Genomic DNA, 25104 nt, shown 5'->3' with positions numbered 1-25104 from the left:
CCAGTATTTTCATTTCACTTCCTGTTGTCTCCTTCCGTTTTTACAAGTAGATGTTTTGTAAGTTGGATGTTTGAAAGTAGGGGCCTGCCCTATATGCTCTGCAGAAATATGGGCCTACGGTGTTGGTTTTGCCATAACACTGTAAGCCCTCAAAGTGACTCTTGGTGGGTGCTGGAACGCCCTGCTGTGAACTATCAATAATTGTAATTGCATGCCATTGTTGAACAGTGGTAGAAAAATTGGGCCTGTGCTGGTGCCACAACACTAAGTCCTCATACTTGCTCTCAGTGGGTGCTGGAATGGGCCCTGCTATGAAATATCAAAAATTGTAATTGCACGCCCCTATTAAACAGGGGCTTAAAAAATGGGCCTTAGGCACTGGTGCCAAGACGCTGCAACCCCCTCACAGAAACTCTAGTTGGGGCTAAAAAATTGGGCCTTAGCCACTGGTGGCGGCACCCAGAACTAAAAATTTTTCTTCCAAGCTATCAGCAGGATCATTGAGGAGGAAGAGGATACTCGGTCAGAATAACAGGATAGTCACTCAGCATCAGCATAGGCTTGAAGGGATGTGACATTTAAAAAAAAAAAAATTATTTGGTTACAACAGCTTCAGGTGCTTGGAAGCTGGTGGTGATCCAAGACTGATTCATCTTTATGAAGGTCAGTCAATCAACCGAGTCGGTGGACGGGTGCACACAATGATCGGTTACAAATCCTCCAGCAGCACTGAATGTGCTTTCCGAAAGAACGCTGGATGCAGGACAGGCCAGTGGCTCAATTGCATACTGTGCAAGCTCTGGCCAGTGATCCATCCTCAAGACCCAGTAACCCAGAGGATTTTTGGTGGGAAAGGTGTCCAAGTCTGACCTTGCCCCTAGGGATTACTGCACCATGTAAATCGGACGCTGGCAATGGTTGCTGGACTGATCATACCTTGGGGCTGCGGACTAAACAATTGTCTGAACGCATCGGTCAGACGGCCACCTTCTCCACAACTCCTTCTGTGACTGACCAAAGCCTCAGCAACACGTCCAGGACCAGGAATTTGTAACCTCCCAGTCTAGGAACGCGTTGCACAGACCTTCCTGCAAGGCCTCCCGGAGATGTCTCATCCTCTGCTCCCTCTGGGATGGCAAGATAAGGTCTGCAACCTTGCCCTTGTACCATGGATCAAGGAGACTGGCCAGCCAGTAATGATCCCTCTTCTTGATCCGCTAAATACGAGGATCCTTCCGCAGGCTTTGCAGGATGAGGGAGGCCATGCAGTGTAGGTTAGCTGAGGCATTCGGTCCGGAGTCCTCTGGGTCACTAAGGACAACGTGATCCGCAGCCACCTCCTCCCAGCCACGTACAAGTCCACGGGTTTATTGGACCAGTAAATTATCCCTAAAAGGCTGATGCTGAGTGCCAGGCTCCATCTCCATGCTGACACAATCCTTCACCTCATCCCTCAACACTGTCTGGATAAAGGGGGCCTTGAGAGGCAAGGAAGTCCTCCTCTTCCTGCCTCAAGTGCTCTGTCCATTGTGTGTGCTCCAATAGGTGGACAAGAGGTACAGTGTCACTGATGCATGCACTGTCACTGCTCACCATCCTCTTGGCCTCTTCAAATGGTGACAGGACAGTGCATGCATCCCTGATCATGGCCCACTGGCGTGGGGGAAAAGGCTCCCCCTGACCCTGTCCTGGTGCTGTAGTCGCACAGGTACTCATTGATGGCCCTCTGCTGCATGTGCAGCCGCTGCAGCATGGCCAACAGATAAGGCGGTTCTTGGGCAGGTTCAACTCCTTTTGGAGCTCAGCCAGCCGAGCACTGGCATTGCAAAGTGGAAATGAACACACTTTCCTGGCCTGCCTCAAGACCTCCTGTAAGCCTGGGCACCGGCCCAAGAACCGCTGCGCCACCAAGTTAAGCACTTAAGCCTGACAGGGAACATGGGTCAGTTGTCCCTGTCGGAGGGCGGAGAGGAGGTTGCTGCCATGGTTGCAAACCACCATTCCTGGCTTAAGCTGGCGTGGTGTCAACCACCTCTCAGCTTGCCCCTGCAGAGCTGACAGAATATCTGCCCCAGCGTGGCTCCTGTCCCCCAAGCACACCAGCACAAGCACGCCATGGCATCTTTTTGCCTGCGTACTTGCATAGCCCCTTGAGCACCTACGGAACACCGCTGGTTCTGAGGACAAGGCACAGGAAGAGGCCATGGAGGAGAGAGGTGTGTCACAACCAGTAGTAGCATTTTGGAGGAGTGGTGGCGAAACAACCTCCAACACTACTGCACCTTGTCCTGCATCCTTACCAGCTGCCAGAAGAGTCACCCAATGCACCGTGAAAGATGAGTAATGTCCCTGTCCATGCCTGCTGGACTAAGAGTCAGCGGTAATATGCACTCGACCGCCCTGTCCAGTGAGGCATGGAGGCATGGACATTGCCTTCCGTGAGAAAGTGACGTTTGGGAACCTTCCACTGAGGAACTGCACATTGCACAAACTCACAGAAGGGGGCTGAGTCTGCCAACTGAAAAGGTAGCAATTTAGCCAAGCTAGCATTCAACTGCTGGCATGTGGATGGCTGGGAGTAAACTTCTTTCGACGGTCCAGCAGCTGGGGCAGGGAAATTTGCCTGCTACAGACGGACGTCGGTGTACTGCTAGCAGAGTGCCCGCAAGTACTTGGCTGTGACGCACCTAATTCTACACCTTCATTCCTCTCAGTGCAGGTTTCAGAGGGGACTGAAGGTATAGTGGGGTTGGAGATGCCAGCTGGTGAGGAGCAAGGAGAGGTCTGCTTTATTCTTTGGTGTGGGTCTTTAACCACTTAACCGCCCATTGCTGATTAACGGCTTTAGGGCGGTTGTTTAACTCTGAGAGGCCGTTAATTAACGGCCTCCCAGAATTCTGCTCTCACATAATGCATGGATGTTAAAGCGACAGTCACTCCCAGCCTTGCTAGGATTTCTGCTTTCAGGAGCTTATAATCGCGTGCTGGGGAGTGGCCAAGTCACAGTATGCTTATTGGGGGTCTGCGGTCAGGAAAGGAGCCAGTACATCTGCCCAGTCTTTATCAGGCAGACCCTCCCTTGCTGCAACCTGCTCAAACATAGCTAGGTATGCTTCGACATTGTCTAAGGCCGTCATCTTTTGCAGGGTCCGCTGCACTGCCTTCCGGGGGTTACTCTTTACAGCGGGTCACCTTTCGTCATTTCAGCCTGCTGGGTCACCATCTTTTGTAATCCTGCTATCTGTTCACTCAGTAAGCGATTTGTTTCCTGTTGTACATCGACTGTCTGCACCAGGATCTGCTCCTTGTGTATTATCCAGTACTAGCTGCTTAACCACATCCTCCATGGCTTGTTCAGAAGATTTCACTGTCTGTACAGCTTTAACCCAGGACATGGGATTAGACTGGACCCCTCAAACTGCCCGATGCACTCTCCACCAATTGTAGGGGATCAGAGGGGTTTAGAGCTGGCTCAGAGGCAGTCCAGTAAAATAAAAAAAAGTGGCTTTTATACAGCAAAAAAAACATAAGACCAGACAGACTTGTCTTATCACACAGGTACAGCTCACAGTTCATCAGCCCACAGGCTTAGAGGTAACAGTTCATGGCTCCAAACAGAGCTACAGTCTTTTTGTGGTTTAAGCTCACCCAGCAGGTACACCATCCAGCAATGGACGTTTCCACACTGCTGTGTCTCTTCTACTCAACAGCTCCACACTGACACTTTCAGCACACCTGACCATAAGCAGGTCTGAAGGGGGAAGTACCTGCCTTCAATTAACCCCCTCTTAAACCTGCCCCAGGCTGACCCTCTACACTGGTCAAGCATGTGGTGCCCAAGCGGCTGATGTTTTGGCCACGTGAGATACGATTGAGACATATGTTGCAAATAGCAGCGATGCGATCTGATGCACTTGTCTCAAAAAAAGTCCCACACCAAAGAACTTTTGGAATAACGCGCAGAGGCAGCGCCCTGCACAGGCGAGCTCTGCAGTGTGATTCAGTCGGTGTGCTGCCCTTAACCACTTGCCGACCGCCGCACGACGATGTACGTCGACAGAATGGCACGGGCAGGCATATGGGCGTACATGTACGTCCCTGCCTTCCCGCGGGTGGGGGGCCCGATCGGGCCCCCCCCCCGGTGCCAGCGGCGGTCGGTTTTCGTTCAGAAGCGATCCGGGATGAGGGGGCGGCCATTCATTTATGGCCACCCCCTCTCGATCGCTCCTGACGAATGGAAGTGAGGCGTGACATCACTTCCTCTCCTGTAATGTAAACACAGGAGAGGAAGTGATGTAATCTCTCCTCCGTGTCGGTATTTTTCGTTCCGGCACCGAGGAGAGAGGATCGGTGAGTTGCACCAACACGACACTTCACAGTAGAACATGCCAGGCACACTCACACCCCCCCTTCACCCCCCCAATCACCCCTGCCCCCCCAGTCACAGTGACACCAATAGCATTTTTTTTTGCATTGGTGTCATTTGTGACTGTAATAACTGTTAGGGCAGTTAGGGTTAGCCCCCTTTAGTTCTAAGGTACCCCCCTAACCCCACCAATAAAGGTTTAACCCCGTGATCACCCCCCGTCGCCAGTGTCACTAAGGCTGGGTTCACATTGCAGCGGTTTATGAGAACGGATGTGATTCGCACCGCACTGTAGTGCAAATCACATCCGATCTCTGTGCGATTCGAGTTCAGCCATACAGATAGTATGGCTGAATTCGCGCCGCACCCGCCGCAAACTCGCACGGGACCCTTTTTTTGGTCCGCAGCAGAATCGGATCGCATGGGTGTTCACACCATGCGATCCGAGTTTGCAGATGGCACTGCGATATGCAAACTGATCTGGGGGTGTCATTAACATTTCACTGACACTCCCAGCAGTTCGCATAGGGCAGTGTGAACTGCCGCCGGGAGGCATGCGATGCGGGAACCCGCCGCGGATTCGTGGCGTTCCCGCATCGCTCCAGTGTGAACCCAGCCTAATAAGCGATCGTTTTTCTGACCGCTGTATTAGTGTCACAGGTGACGCTAGTTAGGCAGGTAGGTATTTAGGTTCGCCGCAGCTTTTTATAGCGCCAGGGACCCCCATATACTACCGCATAAAGCCCCCTGATTGCCCCCTAGTTAACCCTTTCACCAGTGATCACCATATAACTGTTACAGGTGACGCTGGTTGGTTAGTTATTTTTTTATAGTTTCAGGGCACCCGCCATTTATTACCTAGTCTCACTAGTGTACCCCTAAATTTAGGGGTGTCTACTTTCCAAAATGGGGTCATTTGGGGGGGTTGTGCCATCTTGGCATTTTATGGCCTTCAAAACTGTAACGCCCTTAGAAAGCCTGAAGGCGGTGCTTGGTTTTCGGGGCCCCGTACGCGGCTAGGCTCCCAAAAAGTCCCACATATGTGGTATCCCCGTACTCAGGAGAAGGAGCAGAATTTATTTTGAGGTGTCATTTCACATATGCCCATGGCATGCGTGAGCAATATATCATTTAGTGACAACTTTGTGAAAAAAAAAAAAAGTTTGTAATTTTCCCGCCACTTGTGGCAAAATATAAAATATTCCATGGACTCAACATGCCTCTCAGCAAATAGCTTGGGGTGTCTACTTTCTAAAATGGGGTCATTTGTGGGGGTTTTGTGCCATCTTGGCATTTTATGGCCTTCAAAACTGTAATAGGTAGTGAGGAGTGAAGTCAAATATTTACGCCCTTAGAAAACCTGAAGGCGGTTCTTGGCTTTCGGGGCCCCGTACGCGGCTAGGCTCCCAAAAAATCCCACACATGTGGTATCCCCGTACTCAGGAGAAGCAGCAGAATTTATTTTGGGGTGTCATTTCACATATGCCCATAGCATGTGTGAGCAATATATCATTTAGTGACAACTTTGTGTAAAAAAAAAAAAAAAAAAAAAAAATTTTTTTTTGTCATTATTCAATCGCTTGAGGCAAAAAAATAAAATATTCAATGGGCTCAACATGCCACTTATCAATTTCCTTAGGGGGTCTACTTTCCAAAATGGGGTCATTTGGGGGGGTTTTGTACTGCCCTGCCATTTTAGCACCTCAAGAAATGAGATAGGCAGTCGTAAACTAAAAGCTGCGTAAATTCCAGAAAACTTACCTTAGTTTGTAGATGTGACAACTTTTGCGCAAACCAATAAATATACAGTTATTGACTTTTTTTTTTACCAAAGACATGTGGCTGAATACATTTTGGCCTAAATGTATGACTAAAATTGAGTTTATTGGATTTTTCTAATAACAAAAAGTAGAAAATATCATTTTTTTTTTTTTCAAAATTTGCGGTCTTTTTACGTTTATATCGCAAAAAATAAAAATCGCAGAGGCAATCAAATACCATCAAAAGAAAGCTCTATTTGTGGGAAGAAAAGGACGCAAATTTTGTTTGGGTACAACATTGCATGACCACGCAATTACCAGTTAAAGCAGCGCAGTGCCAAATTGTAAAAAGACCTCTGGTCATTGACCAGCAAAATGGTCCGGTCTGAAAGTGGTTAAGCTGGCCCCTGGAGGGCATCCTGCCGCCTCCTCTCTCCTCCGGGACACCCACGTGGAGTCGGTGACCTCATCATCCCCTCCCTCCTGCAGCGCCCACGTGGAGTCAGTGACCTCATCATCTCCTCCCTCCTCCGGCGCCCACGTGGAGTCGGTGATCTCATCAACCCATCCCTCCTCCTCCTCCTCCTCTTCTGGCACCCACGTGGCATCAGTGACCTCATCATTCCCTCCTCCTCCGGCACCCACGTGGAGTCGGTGACCTCATCATCCCCTCCCTCCCTCCTCCTCCAGCACCCACGTGGAGTCTGTGACCTCATCATCCCCTCCCTCCCTCCTCCGCCGACACCCACGTGGAGTTGGTGATCTCATCATCCCCTCCCATCCTCATGGAGCAAACCTGGCAGTATGCTGCAGCTGGTGGAACATGACTTCCAGATTGCTGTACTTGGGTATCCCCTCTCTGGGCTCGCGCTACTGCCTTCCTCTAGCTGGGTATCATCATCAGAGCCTTCAAAACGCTGGGCATCCTCCTGGAGCATGTACCCAACACTGTGCTCAAACAGTTCAGGGGACTCCTCAGGAGGACTTGGTGGGTCTAGGAACTGTGATTGATGCCATTGAGACGAGGGAAGAGGCTGTATTGGCAGCTGCTTTGCCAGTACCCTGAGCCTGAGTGAGAGAGGATGAGGGCTTGGTCATCCACTCTACCAAGTCTTCGGCATGTTGCAGCTCAACACATCCAGCTGCCGAAAATAAGGACAAGCGTGTCTCATGGCCACATGCTGATGACGATGCACCACGACAAGCAGTGTTGCCTCTAGACACAGAGCCTGCTTGCTCTCTTATTGGCTCGTGACTGTCTGCCTCTCCTTTGTTGGCCTTCCAGACATACTAATGGTCTAGCTTTAGGTGCACACTGAGCAATGACATGGTACACCAACTGTAACTGCTGCAGCTGCCTGTGGTAAAGGAGTAGAACAACATGAGCAATTGGGGTAGTTTCGGGTGTACACTGTGCCCGGTAGCACAATACACCGACTGTAACTGCTGCAGCTGCCTGTAGTATAGGACCAGAACACCACCAACAATTGGGGTAGCTTCAGGTGTACACTGTGCAGGGGGCACAATACACTGACTGTAATTGCATTAAGTTCAAAAGAAATTTAGACACTGTCTCTGCCTATCTGTCTCTGAGCCGCCCGCAACACACTACGCAAGGCTGCCGTGCAGGCAGCCTTGTATAGTGTGTGGGGCGTACTAAACCCCCTGAGCCATAATTGGCCACAGGCATCCTGCCTATGGTGAATTATGGCTCTCCTCGCTGCTGGGGCTGTGATTGGCCAAGCATGCACTATGACTCACATGCTTGGCCAATCGGCCAGCAATGCAATCCGATCCCGCAGTGCATTATGGGCCGTGATTGCCACTCGAATATGGCACGAACAGCCAGTGCTTGAGTCGAATATGTGTTCGACTCGAACACCCAGCTCATCCCTACTAATGGGCACCTTCAAAAACCAACATTGCAGAGATCTTATTGGAAATGGTGACTGTTTTCTGATCTGTCCAACTGGGGCTGTTTGCCTGCACCTAAATTCTTTATTCAGATAAAGCAAAACTCCCTATACTTGGGAGGCATAGCATAATGTGTTTTGGGGTGTAATTCTAGGTATGCCTATGCTGTGTGTGAGACATAACTTTGTGGAAAAAAAAAAGTTTAATTTATTTTTCCAAACATCTACAACTTCAAAAAGAAGCTTGCCATACCTGTTAAACACCTTGGAATGTATAATTTCCCAAAAGTGGACATTTGGGGGGTATTTGTACTGTCCTGGCATTTTAGGGCCTCAAGAAATGAGATGGGCTGTCCATACACCAGGACTGATCAATTTTCAAATAAGCAGTGCGTCCAGAAAGTGTTCACAGCGCTTCACTCTTTCCACATTTTGTTATGTTACAGCCTTCCTCCAAAATGGAGTAAATGCATTACTTTCCTCAAAATGCTACAAACGATACCCCATAATGACAACATGAAAGAAGTTTGTTTGAAACCTTTGTAAGTTTATGTAAAAAAAAAAAAAAAAAAATCCCATGTACATAAGTATTTGCAGCCTTCGCGTAATACTTTGAAGCACCAATTACAGCCTCAAGTCTTGAGTATGATGCCTACACTCTTGGCACACTTTGCCCCAGTCTGAAGTTTAGAGCATTCTGGGACAGGTTTTTATCAATGTCAGTGTGTCTACACTGCGGCATTCATCTTTCCCTCAATCCTGACTAGTCTTCCAGTTCTTGCCTCTGAAAAACATCCCCACAGCATGATGTTGCCACCACCATGCTTCACTGTAGAGATGGTATTGGCCAGGTGATCAATGGTGCCTGGTTTCCTCAAGACACCAGGCTTGCCATTCAGGCCAAAGAGTTCAATCTTTGTTTCATCAGACCAGAGAATTTTTTTTCTCATGATCTTAGAGCCCTTCTGGTGCCTTTTTGGCAAACTCCATCTGGGCACTCTACCATACAGACCTGATTGGAGGAGTGCTGCAGAGATGGTGTTTCTTCTAGGGGAATCTCCTCTCTCCACAGAGAAATGCTAAGGCCAAGTTTGCACTATAACCTGCTGCGGATCACACATGAGCGCTATGCCATCCCTGTTTCAGGGGCCGATTCTATGCCTAAATTGTCCATAAACGACCTGGAGGATGGAGTAAACAGTTCAATCTCTGTATTTGCGGATGATGCTAAGTGGGGCAATAACTTCTCCACAGGATGTGGAAACCTTGCAAAAAGATCTGAACAAATGAATGAGGTGGGCAACTACATGGAAAATTGGGTTCAATGTAGAAAAATGTAAAATAATGCATTTGGGTGGCAAAAATAAGAATGCAATGGATACATTGGGGTGAGAACCTCTGGGGGAATCTAGGATGGGAAAAGGACCGGGGGAGGGTCCTAATAGATGGGCTCAGCAATGGCATACAATGCCAAGCTGTTGCTAACAAAGTAAACAGAATATTGGCATGCATTAAAAAGGGGATCAACTCCGGAGATAAAACGATAATTCTCCCACTCTACAAGACTCTGGTCTGGCCGCACATGGAGTATGCTGTCCAGTTCCAGGCACCAGTCCTCATGAAGGAATTGCTGAAAATGGAGCAAGTACAAAGAAGGGCAACAAAGCAGCTCTCAAGCATCTCTTCTCCAGAGAGAATATGATTTTAATATGCAAATACCATACTGGTGACCCCACAATAGGGATAAAACTAAAAAAAGGTCTAACCTTAAACTACGTAGAGGGCTCTTTACTGTAAGAGCAGCAAGGATGTGGAATTCCCCTCCACAGGCGGTGGTCTCGGCGAGGGATATTGATAGTTTCAAGAAACTATTAGATAAGCACCTGAACGACCACAACATACAGGGATATACAATGTAATACTGACATATAATCACACACAGGTTGGACTTGTGTCTTTTTTTTTTTTTTCCCAACGGCACCTAAGATGCACAGCGTTTTTGTGCAGTGCGCTCCACAATGGAGATATGTGAACGGCTCAATAGGGAGCCAGTCGTATTCTCCTGCTATGCGAATTGTATGTGGTGAAACACGCATCTAATTTGCACAGGTGTAGACCCGTCATAAAGCCAGAGCTTTTTATGGGCTTCATAACAAAATGGGTGAATACATACACGCATGTCAATTGTTTATTTCTGAAAAATAGTTTTATGTATATATTTTTAAAATGTTTAGTTCACCAACTTGAACTATTGTGTTCTGTTCCATCGGATATAATTCAGATTAAAAAAAACATTGAAATAAAGGCTGTGATGTAACAAAATGGGTAAACCAAGGGGGGTGAATACTTTTGCAAGGCACTGTATACTGGGATTTATTACCATGGAACTGCCTTTCTGTTGAAAAACAACAACTTGTAAATGGCCATGGCAGGAAGGGAGTGAAGGTGTCTGAGGAAAATTAATTTAGTTGCTGATGAAGAGAGATTATGGGGACAAGAGTGTTGCACAAAACTGAAATTGACAGCTTTGGTCGGGAACCGCTGTACTAACCCTGCGAGATTAGTCCAGCAATCTCCCCCTGCTGAGCTGTTGTGTTCTGGTGGGGATGGCCTCCGTTACAACACTCTAATTAGCACTCTGCAATTGGTTGAGATCAGTAGTCAGTCAGCTGCTGATTTTCCAGCATGCATGTTTGATCATACACCTGGGCAGAATGTTGGCCGGGTTGTGGGGGGTTTTGTGTGTGTGTGTGTGTGTGTGTGTGTATTTTTATTTTTTTGTAGTTTTGCGCCTAATCAATTGCACTGCTCTGCTGTGAAGTTGCCTGGTGATCTCTTGCATGCTGAGAGCCAGACCCAGCTGTCAATCTGGCACCAGGGTGCTTTGCCCTGTCAGCTGATGCCAGGCAATAGCCCACTATAAACTGACTTTAGGTCACAGGAGACCAAAAGTATGTTCATTCTTATGACCCACAAGAGAACGCCAAAAATTATTAAAAGAGAAATATGGCAGTGTTAATTTCCTTGCATGTATAAACTCATTTAGAATCCAAATTAAAAGCACGTAAAAGAAAAGTAAAACTAAACCCTCAGTTGTGCTAATGAACACTAGGGAAATTCTTACGTCCTCTTTTATGTAAACCATATTCAAACATAAAAACACAGGCTTCATATTCAGGGCTGGTTGACACCAGATGCTTTCCAGTGGTCTTAAACTGCATGCACAGTGTCTGTCGTGTATTCCAATGGCCCTAGTTCACAGTTCCCATTAGTGTGGTCTGTTCCAAAGTACAACCTGCTGCATATTTTTATATCTTCTATATTGCATCAAAACATGTGTAATTACACATGTGGATTGCACAGAATAAATGAGCATAAATATGCACCACAATTTCTGGATTCCAGATGTAAACAGCACAAATCTGAGGAGAGCAGGCAGAGTTCCCAGCACAGCCAGAAAACTGACTATGCTGTGGGATCAATAGGAAAGTGGAGGGACTGGCAAGATCACCAGGTATTTTACACAAAGAAAGCAATACAAAGAACAGGTTATTTTTCATACAAGTACATGGTACAGCAGGCACACATCAGGAATATGAAATGTTAGGGTAACACATACCAGCAATGGCAGCCTTAGTTTATTTTAGAATGCATTCCTATTTTCCAAACTGCATGACTGAATAATGCTTGTTTTTGTTTTAGATATCTGTGCTTGCTATAGAAACTGGAAGGGCTGAAGTACATTTTTACAATGAAGTGTACAGGGTTGTCCGAGTGTCAGCGCCTACAGTTCTTGTTGGAAAACACACTTCTTATGGAAACAAGCAAATGGAAGGTGCCATGTTTTCTAGATTCCACTATCAAGGTACACAGACATTAGATTGCATCTTTGGCATAGCTTAAAGTAATTGTAAACCCTTAAATATTTCTCTTAAAATTATAAACCTGTTTTATACTTATCTCCTCTGTGCACGGGTTTTGCACAGGGCAGTCCCAATCCTTCCCTTTTTGGGTCCCCCGGTGGTGTGCCTGGCTCCTCCTCGCAAAATGTGGTGTAACCATGCGGTAGGTAGCCAATCGGCTTCTAGCTTACATTTGTTGCATAATCAGGTTAAAAAAAGACAAGTCCATCTAGTTCAACATCAGCTTGTTCAGTTAAGCAGAGCTGTACCATATTTTGCACTTTGTTTTAGTAAATTAACCCTTTTGCCTTGTTCTGCACTTTGTGGGGATGGCCACCTAGAAACGGGGATTTTTGCTTTCTTATGTCAGATCATCCAGCAAGGAGAACTAGCAGTTAGAAGCCTCAATGACTAAGATCTAACATTGTAGATGTGAGGCTTTAAACACAGGCGTGCCTAGGCACTCTCGCATACCTGAATGTGCACTGCAAAAGTTAAATTTCTCTTGTATTCACCGACCGACACAGCTCCTCTCTAAGTAAATGGGTTGTATAGCCTTCCATTAGGAGAACTAGGCAAAATTGTTACACAATACACAGAACTTTAAATCCCGCCCCTGGGGGTCGGACCCTGTGCTATTAACCCTCCTCACTGCTCCCAGCAGCTTCAGTTTTTATTTTACCTAGTAAGGAGAATGACCTAGGAACCCTGTAGGCCCTGTTTTTGCTGCAGGTTTGATTTTTTTTTTTTTTGCGCAAGATAGAAGATCCCAGGATCTTTCATCAACTGCCGCCTGGGTGACAGGCTGGTTAATGATATCCTTGTAGTCTCTCCAGTCCGGCCATCGAGCGTGAGCAAGACCGCAGCTAAGGCTTGGCAGGCCACGACATGCCTCAGCTCCAGAGGTGGTCGTGAGCTTTAATGCTCCGGGGTATACATATGACCGGGCTACTGCTGTCTGAATCGCAGTATACCGGGCCGACAGCTACCCTGTAACTGCGCAGGAGTAGGTCTGTGATGGAATGTCTCCCAGCTCTTCAGGACTGGTAAGTACGGCTCTCCCTGCCTTGGAGTGAGCAGCTGGGCATTCCCTGGGGGGTTGATTCGGGGGCCACCTCACCTCCCTATCTTCTCTCCCAAGTCCCTATCACCCCCCCCTCTGAGGGGGGTGGCTGGATGCGCTGCAGGCGGTGTGTGTGTGGGTTCGTTGGTTTCTCGCCTGTGGGGGCACTGTGTGGCTGGCGTTGGTCCTGGTCCCAGTCTGGGGGATCCCAAAAGGAGGTTGTTCTGGCTGTAGGCAGGCCGCAGATTTCTAGTTTTGTTCTGTCACCGCATGGCGCTGTCCGGCGGCCATCCTGGATGTGGGAAAGCCTGTATTCCCCTGGTGAGCTTCAGCAGCCATCTTCTTTAGGATCTCCTATTTAGTTTCATTGGCGGACATTTTCTTGAAGCCTGAGCACTCCTTGCTGAAGCTAGCTCTGCAGAACGTTTCACCGCTGTTACAAGCAGCTGCTGCTGAGTTTTCTCCTCTCTACAACTGGGAACCTCCTAGGGACTACAGGCACTGCTAGTGGCATTCACAGAACGCCCCAGGGTGGTGAGCAGGAGGGTGGGACCTTCACTGTCCTAAGTCCCCTTGCAGGTGTCAGAAAGGCTAGGGTCAGCATGGCTTCAGAAACTGGCGTTTCTTCCCCCGAAATCCAGGCTATAGCAACTGTGGCAACCTGCGGTTAGCGCGGTGCGCATGGACACCCTGACGGCGGTCCTTGACTCCTATGTTGCTAAGCTAGAGGCGGCATGTGGAAGGAAAGGTGCACGTGCAAGGCCCCTGCCCCCCCCCCCCCCTCGTCCTCTGGGGAGAGCTCTGATGCAGACTCGGGACCTGCTGCGGCTGGTGACCCCTGCTCTGACCTATCAGACGTGGCTGACCAGGACCATTCTGCCAGTGAGGATGATCCCCCGTCCAGGCGTGACAAAGCGCTTTTTGGAGAACTTATCACAGCTGTGCTTGATACCCTGAAGATTCAGGGGCCAGCGGATACCTCTGCTGATGTACTCGTCCCTTTTGGGTCCAGCAAGCCAGCACGTTCACCTAAGGTGTTCCCGTATTTGACTTGTTTTGACAAATTCATCTACAGGGAATGGGGTTGCCCGCATCGGCCCTTTTTCGGTCCCCAAAAATTTGGTGGTGCATTACCCTTTGAGGACAGCTTTCTCAAAAAGTGGTTGGCTCCTCCGGTCGTGGACCCCCCAGTATCTAGGTTAAATAAAGTAACCACGATCCCGGTTGAGGGGACTCCTGCATTCAAGGATCCCACGGATAGGAAGGCCGAGGCGGTGGCTCGTTCCTTATTTACGGTTGTGGGGGGGGGGGGGGGTCAGCCGCGCGACCTGTACTGGCACCCGCACTGGTGTCGCAGACACTGACTGAGTGGGCAAAACTTTTGCACCATGAATTGGGAGAGCAGAATGCCTCCCCTGTCTGCGTGGGGCTAGCAGACCAACTAGTGCAAGGCCTTAAGTAAGTTTTTGTGATGTGGCCCTGGATACTCTCCTTCTGTTATCCAAGCCTTCAGTGTCAGCTGTGGTGCTGAGGTGCCTAATTTGGCTGAAATGCTGGTCTGCTGACCAGGCATCCAAGAAAGCCCTGACTGCTCTTCCCTTCCTTGGCGAGCGGCTCTTTGGAGCCTCGTTGGATGACATTATTAAGAATGCCAGTGGTGGTAAGAGTACACTACTCCCACAGGCCAGGAAGGCCAAGGAGCCTCACCGCAGGCAAGGGCCCTCTTTTTCCTCTCACAAGCGGCTTTTTCATCCGCCCGGTGCTTCGGCAAAGTGCCCTCAGCCCGACAGTATGCCCACGGATGGTCAGAAGCGTCCCTGGAACCACAAGCCTGCGAACAAAAGTGCGCGATTAGATTTCCACAGGCTACAAGATAGTTTCTCTCTTGGCCGCCAAACAGATTCTTCCCCCCCCCCCCCCTCCAGCATACCTGCATCCCCGGTTCGCCGGGAGGCCCTGTTGGGGGCAGTAAGGGACTTGCTGAATCGGGGTGATTGGAAGCGTTTCGGAATGCTTCCAGGGGTTCTACTCAAATCTGTTTCTGGTTCCCAAGAAGGAAGGAATACGTTCAATCTTGGACTTAAAAGCCCTCAATCACTTTGTAAAGGTGCAGAGGTTCAGAATGGAATCAGTTTGCTCAGTTGTTGCTGCACTCCATCAAGGGGACTTCCTGGCATCCTTGGACATCCAGGATGCCTACCTGCACATGTCCACTTGCCTTCGGCATTAAAAAATTTCTGCGTTTGGCAGTAGGGAAAGCCCACAACCAGTTTGTAGCTCGTCCTTTTGGCCTGGAATCGCCCCCCCCCCCCCCCCCCGAGGCAGCGCGGGATCGCGATCGTGGGTTACCTAGACTCCTCCTGAGAGCATCTTCCGCCTCAGAATTAGAGGAGGATCTGGCAATCGCCATGCAGACCCTGTAAGAGTTTGGGTGGCTGTTGAACCTAAAGAAGTCGGTGGTTGTACCAACTCAGCGTCTGGAGTACCTGGGGTTACTGTTGGACTCCAGGGAAGCAAGGGTTTTTCTCCTCTTGGACAAATTGCTGACTCTCAGGTCTGCGGTCAATCTACTGATGAACCGCAAGTGGTCGTCGCTCCGCTTTTGCATGTGAGTGCTGGGACTCATGGTGGCTTCCTTCGAGGCAGTACCTTATGCCCAGTTCTACACCAGTCCTGCAGAAGGAGATATTGACAAAATGGGACAAATCTCCCCTTGGCTCACCTGGATCTGCCGTTCCAGGGACAATCAGTCTGGGATTCCCTGATCTGGTGGTTGAGGTCCCCGGTGATTCAGTCCGGAAAATCGTTAATCCTTCTGAAGTGGACGGTGATCACGACAGACGCCAGTCTGTCCGGCTGGGGTGGAGTGATGGGGATTCAGTCGGCTCAGAGCCTCTGGTCGACAGAAGAATCCAAGTTGCCGATCAATTTGCTCGAATTGAGAGCGATCAGGCTGTGCCTCCACACGTTGTCAACATGTCTTCAAGGGCGTCCGACCAGGATACAGTCAGACAATGCCACGGCTGTGGCGTACATAAATCACCAAGGGGGAACAAGAAGCTCAGCTGCTGCTCGGGAGGTCGCTCACATACTTCAGTGGGCAGAGCGACATGTTCCGGCCCTGTCATCCATTTACATCCCGGGGGTGGAAAATTGGCAGGCGGACTATCTGAGCCACCAGGTGCTGGACCCAGGAGAATGGGCGTTGCATCCAGATATATTCCAGCTGCTGTGCCTGAAATGGGGCACGCCAGATGTGGATCTCTTCACCTCCCATCTCAATCGGAAGGTGCCGAGATTTGTGTCCAGGATGAGAGATCCGTGGCAGACGCGTTGGACGCACTGGTGGCTCCGTGGGATCAGTACGCCTCTCCTCCACTAAAACTGTTGCCACGTCTACTTCGCAGAGTGGAAGCCGAGGGTATTCCCGTAATCCTGGTTGCCCCAGATTGGCCTCAGCAGCCCTGGTACGCAGACCTGGTGGCAGACGCTCCCTGGCGACTGCCGTTGCGAGAGGACCTCCTATCTCAAGGTCCAATCTTTCACCCTGCTTTACCATCGCTGGGTTTAACGGCATGGCTATTGAGAGCCAGGTGCTGAGGAACCGGGGTCTGTCGGACTCAGTGATTCCAACTATGCTGAGGGTGTGGAAATCTTCTTCACGGAAGATATACCATCGTACCTGGAAGGCCTACATGTCCATGTGTGAAGAGAGGGTGGCATCCGCGCTCCTTTTCTATATCCAGGATCCTGCTGTTCAGCAAGAAGTAGACCAAAAATTGGCGTTGAGCACCATTTTAAGGGGCAAATTTCAGCCCTGGCTGTCCTTCTTTTTTTTTTTTTTTTTTTTTTTTTCAGCGACCCCTGGCGTCTCACTCATTAGTGAGTACCTTTTTGTTCAGGGGGTACAACATGTAGTCCCTCCGGTGCGTCCACCGTTACCCCCATGGGATTTGAACCTGGTGTTGTCTGCGCTTCAGAAGCCGCCGTTTGAGAATATCGGGGAGATTCCCCTGTTGACCCTTTTACAGAAGGTGGTCTTTCTAGTGGCCATCACATCGGCCAGGAGGGTTTCGGAATTGGCGGCCTTGTCCTGCAAGTCGCCTTATCTGGTTATCCACAAGGATAAGGTGGTGTTGCGGCCGCAACCGTCTTTTCTACCAAAAGTGGTGTCGGCTTTTCATATTAATGAGGACATTGTATTACCATCTCTGGACAGAGTTCGGCCTGTGAAGGTGTATTTGTCTACCACTGCTCCCTTTCGAAAGTTGGACTCCCTATATGTTTTAGGTGGCTGGTCCAAAGAAAGGCATGGCAGTCTCGTCGGCCACCATTTCCAGGTGGATCAGACAGATTGTAGTCCAAGCCTATGCCTTGAAGGGGCAGGTGCCCCCCTTTCCAGTCATGGCCCACTCTACAAGAACAATCAGAACGTCTTGGGCCTTCCGACACCAAGCGTTTGTTGCTCAGGTGTATAAGGCGGCGACCTGATCATCTGTCCATACGTTTACCAATTTCTACATTGTAGAAGTCAGTGATGCCTGTTTTGGCTGCAAAGTTTTGCAGGCGGCCGTGTAGTTGCAACTGAGTATTATTTATTTTTATTTTTTCCTGGTTTTTCGATTAAAAAAAATGCAGTACTGTTTGGTTAATGCACTGTTGCATTACTTCCACAATGTTGCGGTCTTGGGGATCACTCCCGTTGAGGATACCCGGTTATATGGTGGTATTTTTCCACACACTGCTGTTTTTTTTGTGGGTTTAGTTTCCCTAGTTCCCACTTGCCATGGTGGATGAAATTTTTATGCTGTGGTGTGTTTTTTTTTATTTATTTCTTTATTTATTTTTCTTCCCACCCCTCGTTTGGCACTGCTTGGGGACGTCCCATTTAGTTAGAGAGGAGCTGTGTTGGTCGGTGAATATAAGAGAAAATAGGATTTTTGTACTCGCCGTAAAATCCTTTTCTCTGTAATTTACCGACCGACACAGCACCCACCCCTCCTTTTTTGTCTGTTATACTGCTTGATGACGTACTGAAGCTGCTGGGAGCAGTGAGGAGTGTTAATGGCACAGGGTCCGCCCCCTGGGGCGGGATTTAAAGTTCTGTGTATTGTGTAACAATTTTGCCTAGTTCTCCTAACAGCAGGCTATACAATCCATTTAGTTACAGAGAGGAGCTGTCGGTCGGTGAATTACAGAGAAAAGGATTTTACGGTGAGTACAAAAATCCTATATATAATTCCCCCCCCCCCAGAGGGCACAATTAAATTCTAACATGGTAAGTCTGTCTTTGGTGTTCAGGTCCACTTGAATACTTAACTGATAACTGGTCACATATTTGCTACCCCTTTACCCTTTAAGGCTGGGTTCACACTGCTGCGGGGGGAGATCCGGATGTGATTCGCACCCGCACTGCAGTGCAAATCACATCCGATCTCCGTAGCGATGCGAGTTCAGCCATACAGATAGTATGGCTGAATTCGCATCGCTCCCGCAGCAAACTCGCACGGGACCCTTTTTTTGGTCCGCAACAGAATCGGATCGCATGGGGGTTCACACCATGCGATCCGATTCCTGTGCGAGTCTGCAGATCGCACTGCGATATGCGGACGGATCTGGGGGTGTCATTAACATATCATTGACACTCCCAGCCGTCCGCATAGGGCAGTGTGAACTGCCGGCGGGAGGTGTGCGATGCGGGAAAACGCCGCGGATTTGCGGCGTTCCCGCATCGCTGTGGTGTGAACCCGGCCTAAAGGAGAAGTTCAGCCAGAGCTTGTTTGTCTGTACGTCTCCTGTGGCTCACAGGAGTGTAGTTTGTCATGCACTCCTGTGATCCCTTTCAGCAGACAGTGGGCTGAAGCCCACGGACATCAGAGCTGGGGAAAGATGATGACAATATGGTTGGGATCTGCCCACAACCCTGTTTCAGCCTATTGTATAGGTTTCAGGCTCTGAGCACCTCGCTTTTTTTTTTTTCTTTTTTTTTTTTTTTTTTTTTATTTATGCAAATTTTCTGTATTGAGCAGTGCTTGATGTAATTGCAGCAGTGTTGGTGCACTCACAAAAGTGAGTACTGTCAGTGATACTTATCTGCACTAACGTGCAAATTTTCAGTTGTCCTGAAAATTTGGATGTTGGTGTGAAAAATCACGGCTAGTACTCCATATTAGTAGTTCCATATTTTCATTTCACCAGAACTCTGCCATATGTGCCAAACAATTGGCAATATATGAATTTGTGGATCCTTTAAATCTTTGGTAACCATTTTTTGTTTTGCAGGGCACAGATATCTCTCCAATGCAGTATGCGCAAGTGGTTCTTTGGATGGATGAATTGAGATTACACTTCCAATTTTATCCTGAAACTTTTGGCTCAGCTGCTAGTTTTCTTAATCGCATCTTGGCAACTGTAAAAGTGAGTGGTGCTCAGTGCATTTTTGCAGTATTTTTATCTTGCCAGAATAGGCTTAATGCATATTGCAAACACAGGCCAATCAAATTACACAGAACATATTTGTTACAAAATGACAAGATTAAATTCTTCCTTGCACTTGCAAAAGGTCATTTAAGTGTGAGTGAAATTTAAATGCATTTTGTAGTGAGTATTGCGTTCTAAGCGATTCTCCCCCTTCACCTATGTTTTTGTCACCTATAGGTCCAGGTGAAGTATCTTCGCTGTATTGCCATCACATGCTTATATCTTGCTGCCAAAACCAATGAAGAGGATGAGGTAAAGGCATTGTTCTGAGTGTTTAATATTTGCTTTCAGAGTTTCTTGCTTCCTTTTTTGAATGTAAAAATCTCAATTACAATAGATGTAAATGGATAGGTAGGTGTGGGACTTTGTCCTGCAACGGGGAAATAACTGCATCTAGGCCTAAAAGATATTGGCCATTTATAAGACTGGGTAGAGCAATAATCGGACCTTCTGACTTGTGAAATGTCTGCTCATAGCAATACTGATCACTCACTTTACCAGACATCGTGGGTTGAAGCTCCTTTGTAGGAAATGTCTTGAGCAATCGCTTATCAGACCATCTTGCTCCATGATTCAGGGTTTCACATTTGAGCTTAATTCACCAGATAATGCATTTTTGTGAATTTGGCTTCCTGACATTAAATTCTTGCTTTTTGAATCCTATAATGGCCTGGAAAAATCAAGTTTTTGAATGGAAAGAAAACTGGCTAAAAGACTAGTAGTGGTCAATTTTTATTTTTTTCAATATTCTTAAAGCATTTTTACACTTTATATCGATCATCATACATTTTCCCCATATTACACTCCCACTCTGCCCCTCACCTCCTTAATATAAAGCAGGAAAAAGAAGCTATCCAATATCCACAAATTTAAAAGGGGAGTAAACATTGCAAAATTCAACCTGTGTCCCACTCAGAACATCCAGTTTCTGGGATATCTGCTTAACTCCATAGAGCAGAAAACATCCCTTTTTGGAGGAGAAAATTCAAGGCCTTGCCAAGAGGGTAAAATCTGTACAGAATAACCTCCCGCTATCCATCAGGGAGCTGGTGTCGGTTCTGGGTCTGACCTCAACGATACCGGCATTGCAATGGGCCAAGTATCGTCTCTAAGGCCCTTACAAATCTCAAAAAAGCCAGCACAAGGATATAGACAAGACTCCCTTACTCCTAACCTCCGTTGAGAGGTCGCTCTGGTGGTGGAGGATCCACAGAAACCTAAACCAGGGTCTGGCATGGTCTTTCCCAACCTCACAGTAGTTGTGGATGGGGAGCCCACCTAGCAGGTCAGCCTGCTCAGGGGAAATGGTCCCCGGAAGAAGCACAGGCATCTTCAAAATTGGAGGGAGCTTATGGCAATAGCCAAAGCCATAGAATGCTTCCAAGACCAGTTAAGAAATTCATCATCACCCTGATCCTGTTGGACAATCCCACGGCAGTAGCTTTATATGAACAAGCAAGGGGGCACGAGGAGCCCCTCAAGCCACATCTCCAACCAGATCTGTCAATGGGCAGAAGGAAATCTACTGTTGGTGGGAGTGGTCCACCAAAAAGGGGGTGGGGGGATGGGGGAGAGAAAATCAAGTGGTTGACCTCAGCTGCTAAAAGAATCTCTGCATCTCTCAAGAAGAATGGGCATTACACCCAGAGGTGTTCAGGGAAATTAAAGCTTGCTAGGGAATTCAAAATATAGATCTATTTGCATCCTGTAAACACCAAGGTTAAGAAATGTTTCTACTCGCTAAACCCACAAGACCGCCCTCTGGCAATAGATGCACTTCAAAACCCATGGGATTTCAAGATGTGCTATGCTTCCCCCCCAAGTAATGAAGAAATTCCTACAGGAACAACAGACAAAGTTGATATTGATAGCACCATATTGGCCCAACAGAGCCTGGTTCTCTCAGCACCTCAGTCTCTCAGCAGAAGAGCCGTGGCTACTTCCTCGCAGGGACAACTTGATGTGTCAGGGACCCCTAACAGGCCTAAGGCAAAGCTTCAATTGGGCAGCCTGGCTACTGAGGAAGACATCTTGAGATCGAAAGGACTTTCGGATAAAATGGTGGCCACACTTCTGAGCGCTAGGAAACTGAACACCAGGGCCATCTACAGAAAGACCTGGAGAAAATTTTAACAGCTGGTGCGCTGAAAATAACAGACAAAAGATTGATACTCTGAACATTTTTGAGTTCCTACAGCGGGGTGCTGATAAACGTCTAGCTCTCTGTATGCCGAAGGTCCAGATTGCAGCACTGTTGGTGTATCTAAAACGGACACTACAAGAAGACCTGTTTGGTCTCTCTCTCACTTTTGCAGAGTGCTGGTTAAGTACAGACCACCCAAGACACAAAAAATGTCCCACATGGAATCTGTTTGTACTGAGGGGTATCATAAAAAGCTTGTTTGAGCCTCTACAAGAAACATCTTTACGCCTGCTGACACTCAAAACTGTGTTCCTCGTGGCCATCACTACAGCATGTAGGATAAGGTTACTCCAGGCTCTGTCTGGACTTTTTTCCTCAAGATTCACCATGACAGAATTGTCCTTCAAACAGATCCAGGATTTACTCCAAATGTGATAAGTTTTCTTTATAAATCCCGGGATATAATACTACCTTAATTTTGTAGTTCACCGGCTAATAACATAGGGCAAGAACTAAGCCTTCTTGATTTTGGACGTCTTCTTCAGTACCTTGAAATCGCCAATGAGTTCAAAGCATCAGACGCTCTATTCATCCTGTACGCTGGTAAACAAGCATCCAAAAAGATAGTGAGATCAAATTACTGATGCTGGAGTGCTATGAAGTTATGTAAGTAACACCACCAAATGATCTAAGTGCTTGTTCAACAAGGGCTTCGGCAGCCATGTGGGCAGAGTAGGCGGAAGACACTCTGGAGCAAATTTGCAGGGCAGCAATTTGGTCAAGATTCTCTACCTTTTGTTCAGCATTAGACTGGATCTGATATCCAGCTAGGACCAGGCTTTTGGTAGGAAAGTCCTCCAAGCCATTGTCCTACTCTAGTTAGTACCTGGTTATCCTCCCAAGGGCTGACCTGGAAGATGACCAGGGTGGGGGAGCAGAGTTGGTTCTTACCTGTAACTGTTTCCAGTAGCCTTCCAGGGCAGCATGATCCCACCCTAATGTTTAACCTTGTGGGCTTGTGGTGTTGTATGTCTTTCACATTGCTGCCTTGGGTTCTCCTGGATGACTGACTAGGGACCTGAGGGACCGCCCTTTTAAAGAAATTAGTGATGGTGTGTGTGTGGAGGAGCTCCATCTCTTAAGGGCTGCCCTGGAAGACTAATGGAAACGGCGTTACCGGTAAGAACTAACTCTGCTTTTTCATTTTAAGAATGCTTGTTCAATTTTCTAATAGTTAGTGAGGTCAAATTGTTTTTTGACCAGTGACAGGAAAATTTTGAAGGAGCAGAATAGGAAACTTCTTGGTGAAAGGAATTTTCAGACAGTGTATGTGGCTTTTGTTCTGAAATGACATTTATGAAAAACTGAATGTTTAAAAGCAAGTGAAATTTTCAAACTACATTCTTTCAACGAATGTACAAAGATTTTTTTCGCATGAACATTGTTGTCTGAAAATCGATAAGTGTATGGCCAGAATAAGGCTCGGTTCACGCCTCCCTTTTTTTTTTTTTCTTTCTTCCCCCCCCCCCCCCCTCCCCCATATACATTTATACACACACCCAAAAGTAGGATATATGGGCATATTTAACTAGGAGGCAGATATGAAGGATGGACGGGATGTTTTTGTATATGAGAAAAATCGGATATGAAAGACTGCATGATCAGAAAAAAATAAACAAAAGCCTCTGTCGTACAATTATCTCCTTTCTTAGCTCCAACTTCATGTGAAACATTGAGGAAAACCAAATGATCATTTGGCCGACTTTTTTTTATTTTTCTCCCTCGCCTGTAATGTTTTAACCACTTGATGCCTGGCCACAGTACATTTACTGCAGGACGAGCAGGCAGGATCATGCATGTACGTCATCAGTCTGCTCCTGTGAATGCCATGTCCACCAGACGCAGTGATCGCAATGTCAACAAAGCGTAAATGTATGAATCAGTTTCTGCCAGTTCCCGATTGGTGCTGTTTGCAAATTATATTATACAGCTGCCTATAAATCTTTATTGAAGATAAAGTGTGTGTGTGTGTGGGGGATGTTTGGTTGTAAACCCACTTTTTTGGACTTCTACTATAGGTAAGTCTAGAATAAGGTGTGCCGTTTTAAGAGATATTTCACTTGTAGTCCCCCGAAAATTCCAACGGCGCATGTGCGGGGAAGAAACAAAACTACGTGCCTTAGCCTGTGCTGTTAATCGCGGCTCCTGTACAGGAGTGATGTCACACGGCTCTGGCCAATCACAGTGCTGGAGCCACGATACCCAGAAGTAACCCCCGGGAGTGAGGTCACCGGCCGTTGTGTACAGGCACCGCAGCGAGGTGAGTATTGCACACTGAGCTAGTATGCTATGCATACTAGCTCATTATGCCTTTGTCTTGCAGGTGTGTGGTTGTGTTTTTGTGTTTGGGTTTTTATTTGTATGGGTTTACAACCACTTTAATTACATTTTGCATTAAAATGCTATGGGGTTGACTTACTAAAACAGAGTGCGAAATCTGGTGCTGCTCTGCACAGAAACCAATCTGTTTTTTTTTGCCAAACCCTAATTTTTAGAAGCTGATTGGCTATCGTGCACAGCTGCACTAGAGTTTGAACTATGCAGTTTCCGTAAATCAACCCCTATTTCTACATGCAAGCATAGGGTTAAGAAGACAAACCACAAAGGGAAGTAAAGCAGGAAGTGTTGATAAACTGTCTGGCTATCTGTATATTTTTAAAGTGGTTTTGTTTTTGTTTAACTGTGCTTTAAAAAAAAACCTCTCCATGTGCGCACACACAGGCTTTTAGGAGCTGTAAGTGGCATAGGTGTTTTTTAAGCTGTAAAAAAAAAAAAAAAAATTAAATAAATAAAAAAAAAAACCCCTGGGCCTACCATGTTCTGAGGACCGGTGTTGCAGATGTTGAAAAGACTGACCATGCTAAATGTGGCTTAACGTTGGCTACAGCAGTGTTAAGCCTCGTCAAGCGTTTGATTTTGACACGTCAAAAAAAAAAAAAAAGGTTCCCTCTGAGAGCCCATGGATTTGAATAGAAGTCGCCTCATGCTGATCCGACTTGTGGTGCAGCTTGTGCGCTTAGGATCGCAAAGGGGATGGTCAGGAAAAGGGGGGGGGGGCGGGGGAGTAAGCATCATGATCCGACTTGTAGACCACTAATTATTACTTGCATAAAAATAAATCTATCCATAAATTAAAAAATACCTTGGGTGTATCTAAACCACCAAAAAAAAACAACCTATGTGAATCTATATTACATACCTGTGTACAAATGGTGCATATGTCAAAAAATAGGTTTACAACCACATGTGGTGAACAAAAAAATGTGAAATTTATAAAAAAAAAAACACTAGTCCAATGTGCAAAACACAAAAAGACATCAAATGGTGGTGCTTCCACAGAGATGAGCCACCTTCACCGACTACGTTGTACAACTAAAAGTGCTCTGGAAGTGGATGTCTGCTTACCAAAAGTTGTTG

General features: G+C 47.3%; 1 protein-coding gene across 1 annotated transcript in view; it reads left to right on the top strand.

Annotated features, from left to right (window-relative positions):
- The window catches only part of CCNI2 (cyclin I family member 2), a 43212-nt gene that overhangs the window by 11644 nt on the left and 6464 nt on the right, over window positions 1-25104 (top strand). The window contains exons 2-4 of the mRNA XM_077473229.1: window positions 11742-11904; window positions 19287-19421; window positions 19662-19736. Coding sequence (XP_077329355.1) covers window positions 11791-11904; window positions 19287-19421; window positions 19662-19736 — 324 coding nt within the window. The 5' untranslated portion in view covers window positions 11742-11790. The remainder of the gene's footprint in view (window positions 1-11741; window positions 11905-19286; window positions 19422-19661; window positions 19737-25104) is intronic.

Source organism: Lithobates pipiens, unplaced genomic scaffold (genome assembly GCF_037356315.1).
Source record: "Lithobates pipiens isolate NorthernLeopardFrog02 unplaced genomic scaffold, aLitPip1_a1.2 Scaffold_8, whole genome shotgun sequence".
Lineage (NCBI taxonomy): Eukaryota > Metazoa > Chordata > Amphibia > Anura > Ranidae > Lithobates > Lithobates pipiens.
This window is presented reverse-complemented; position numbering and strand designations above follow the sequence as displayed.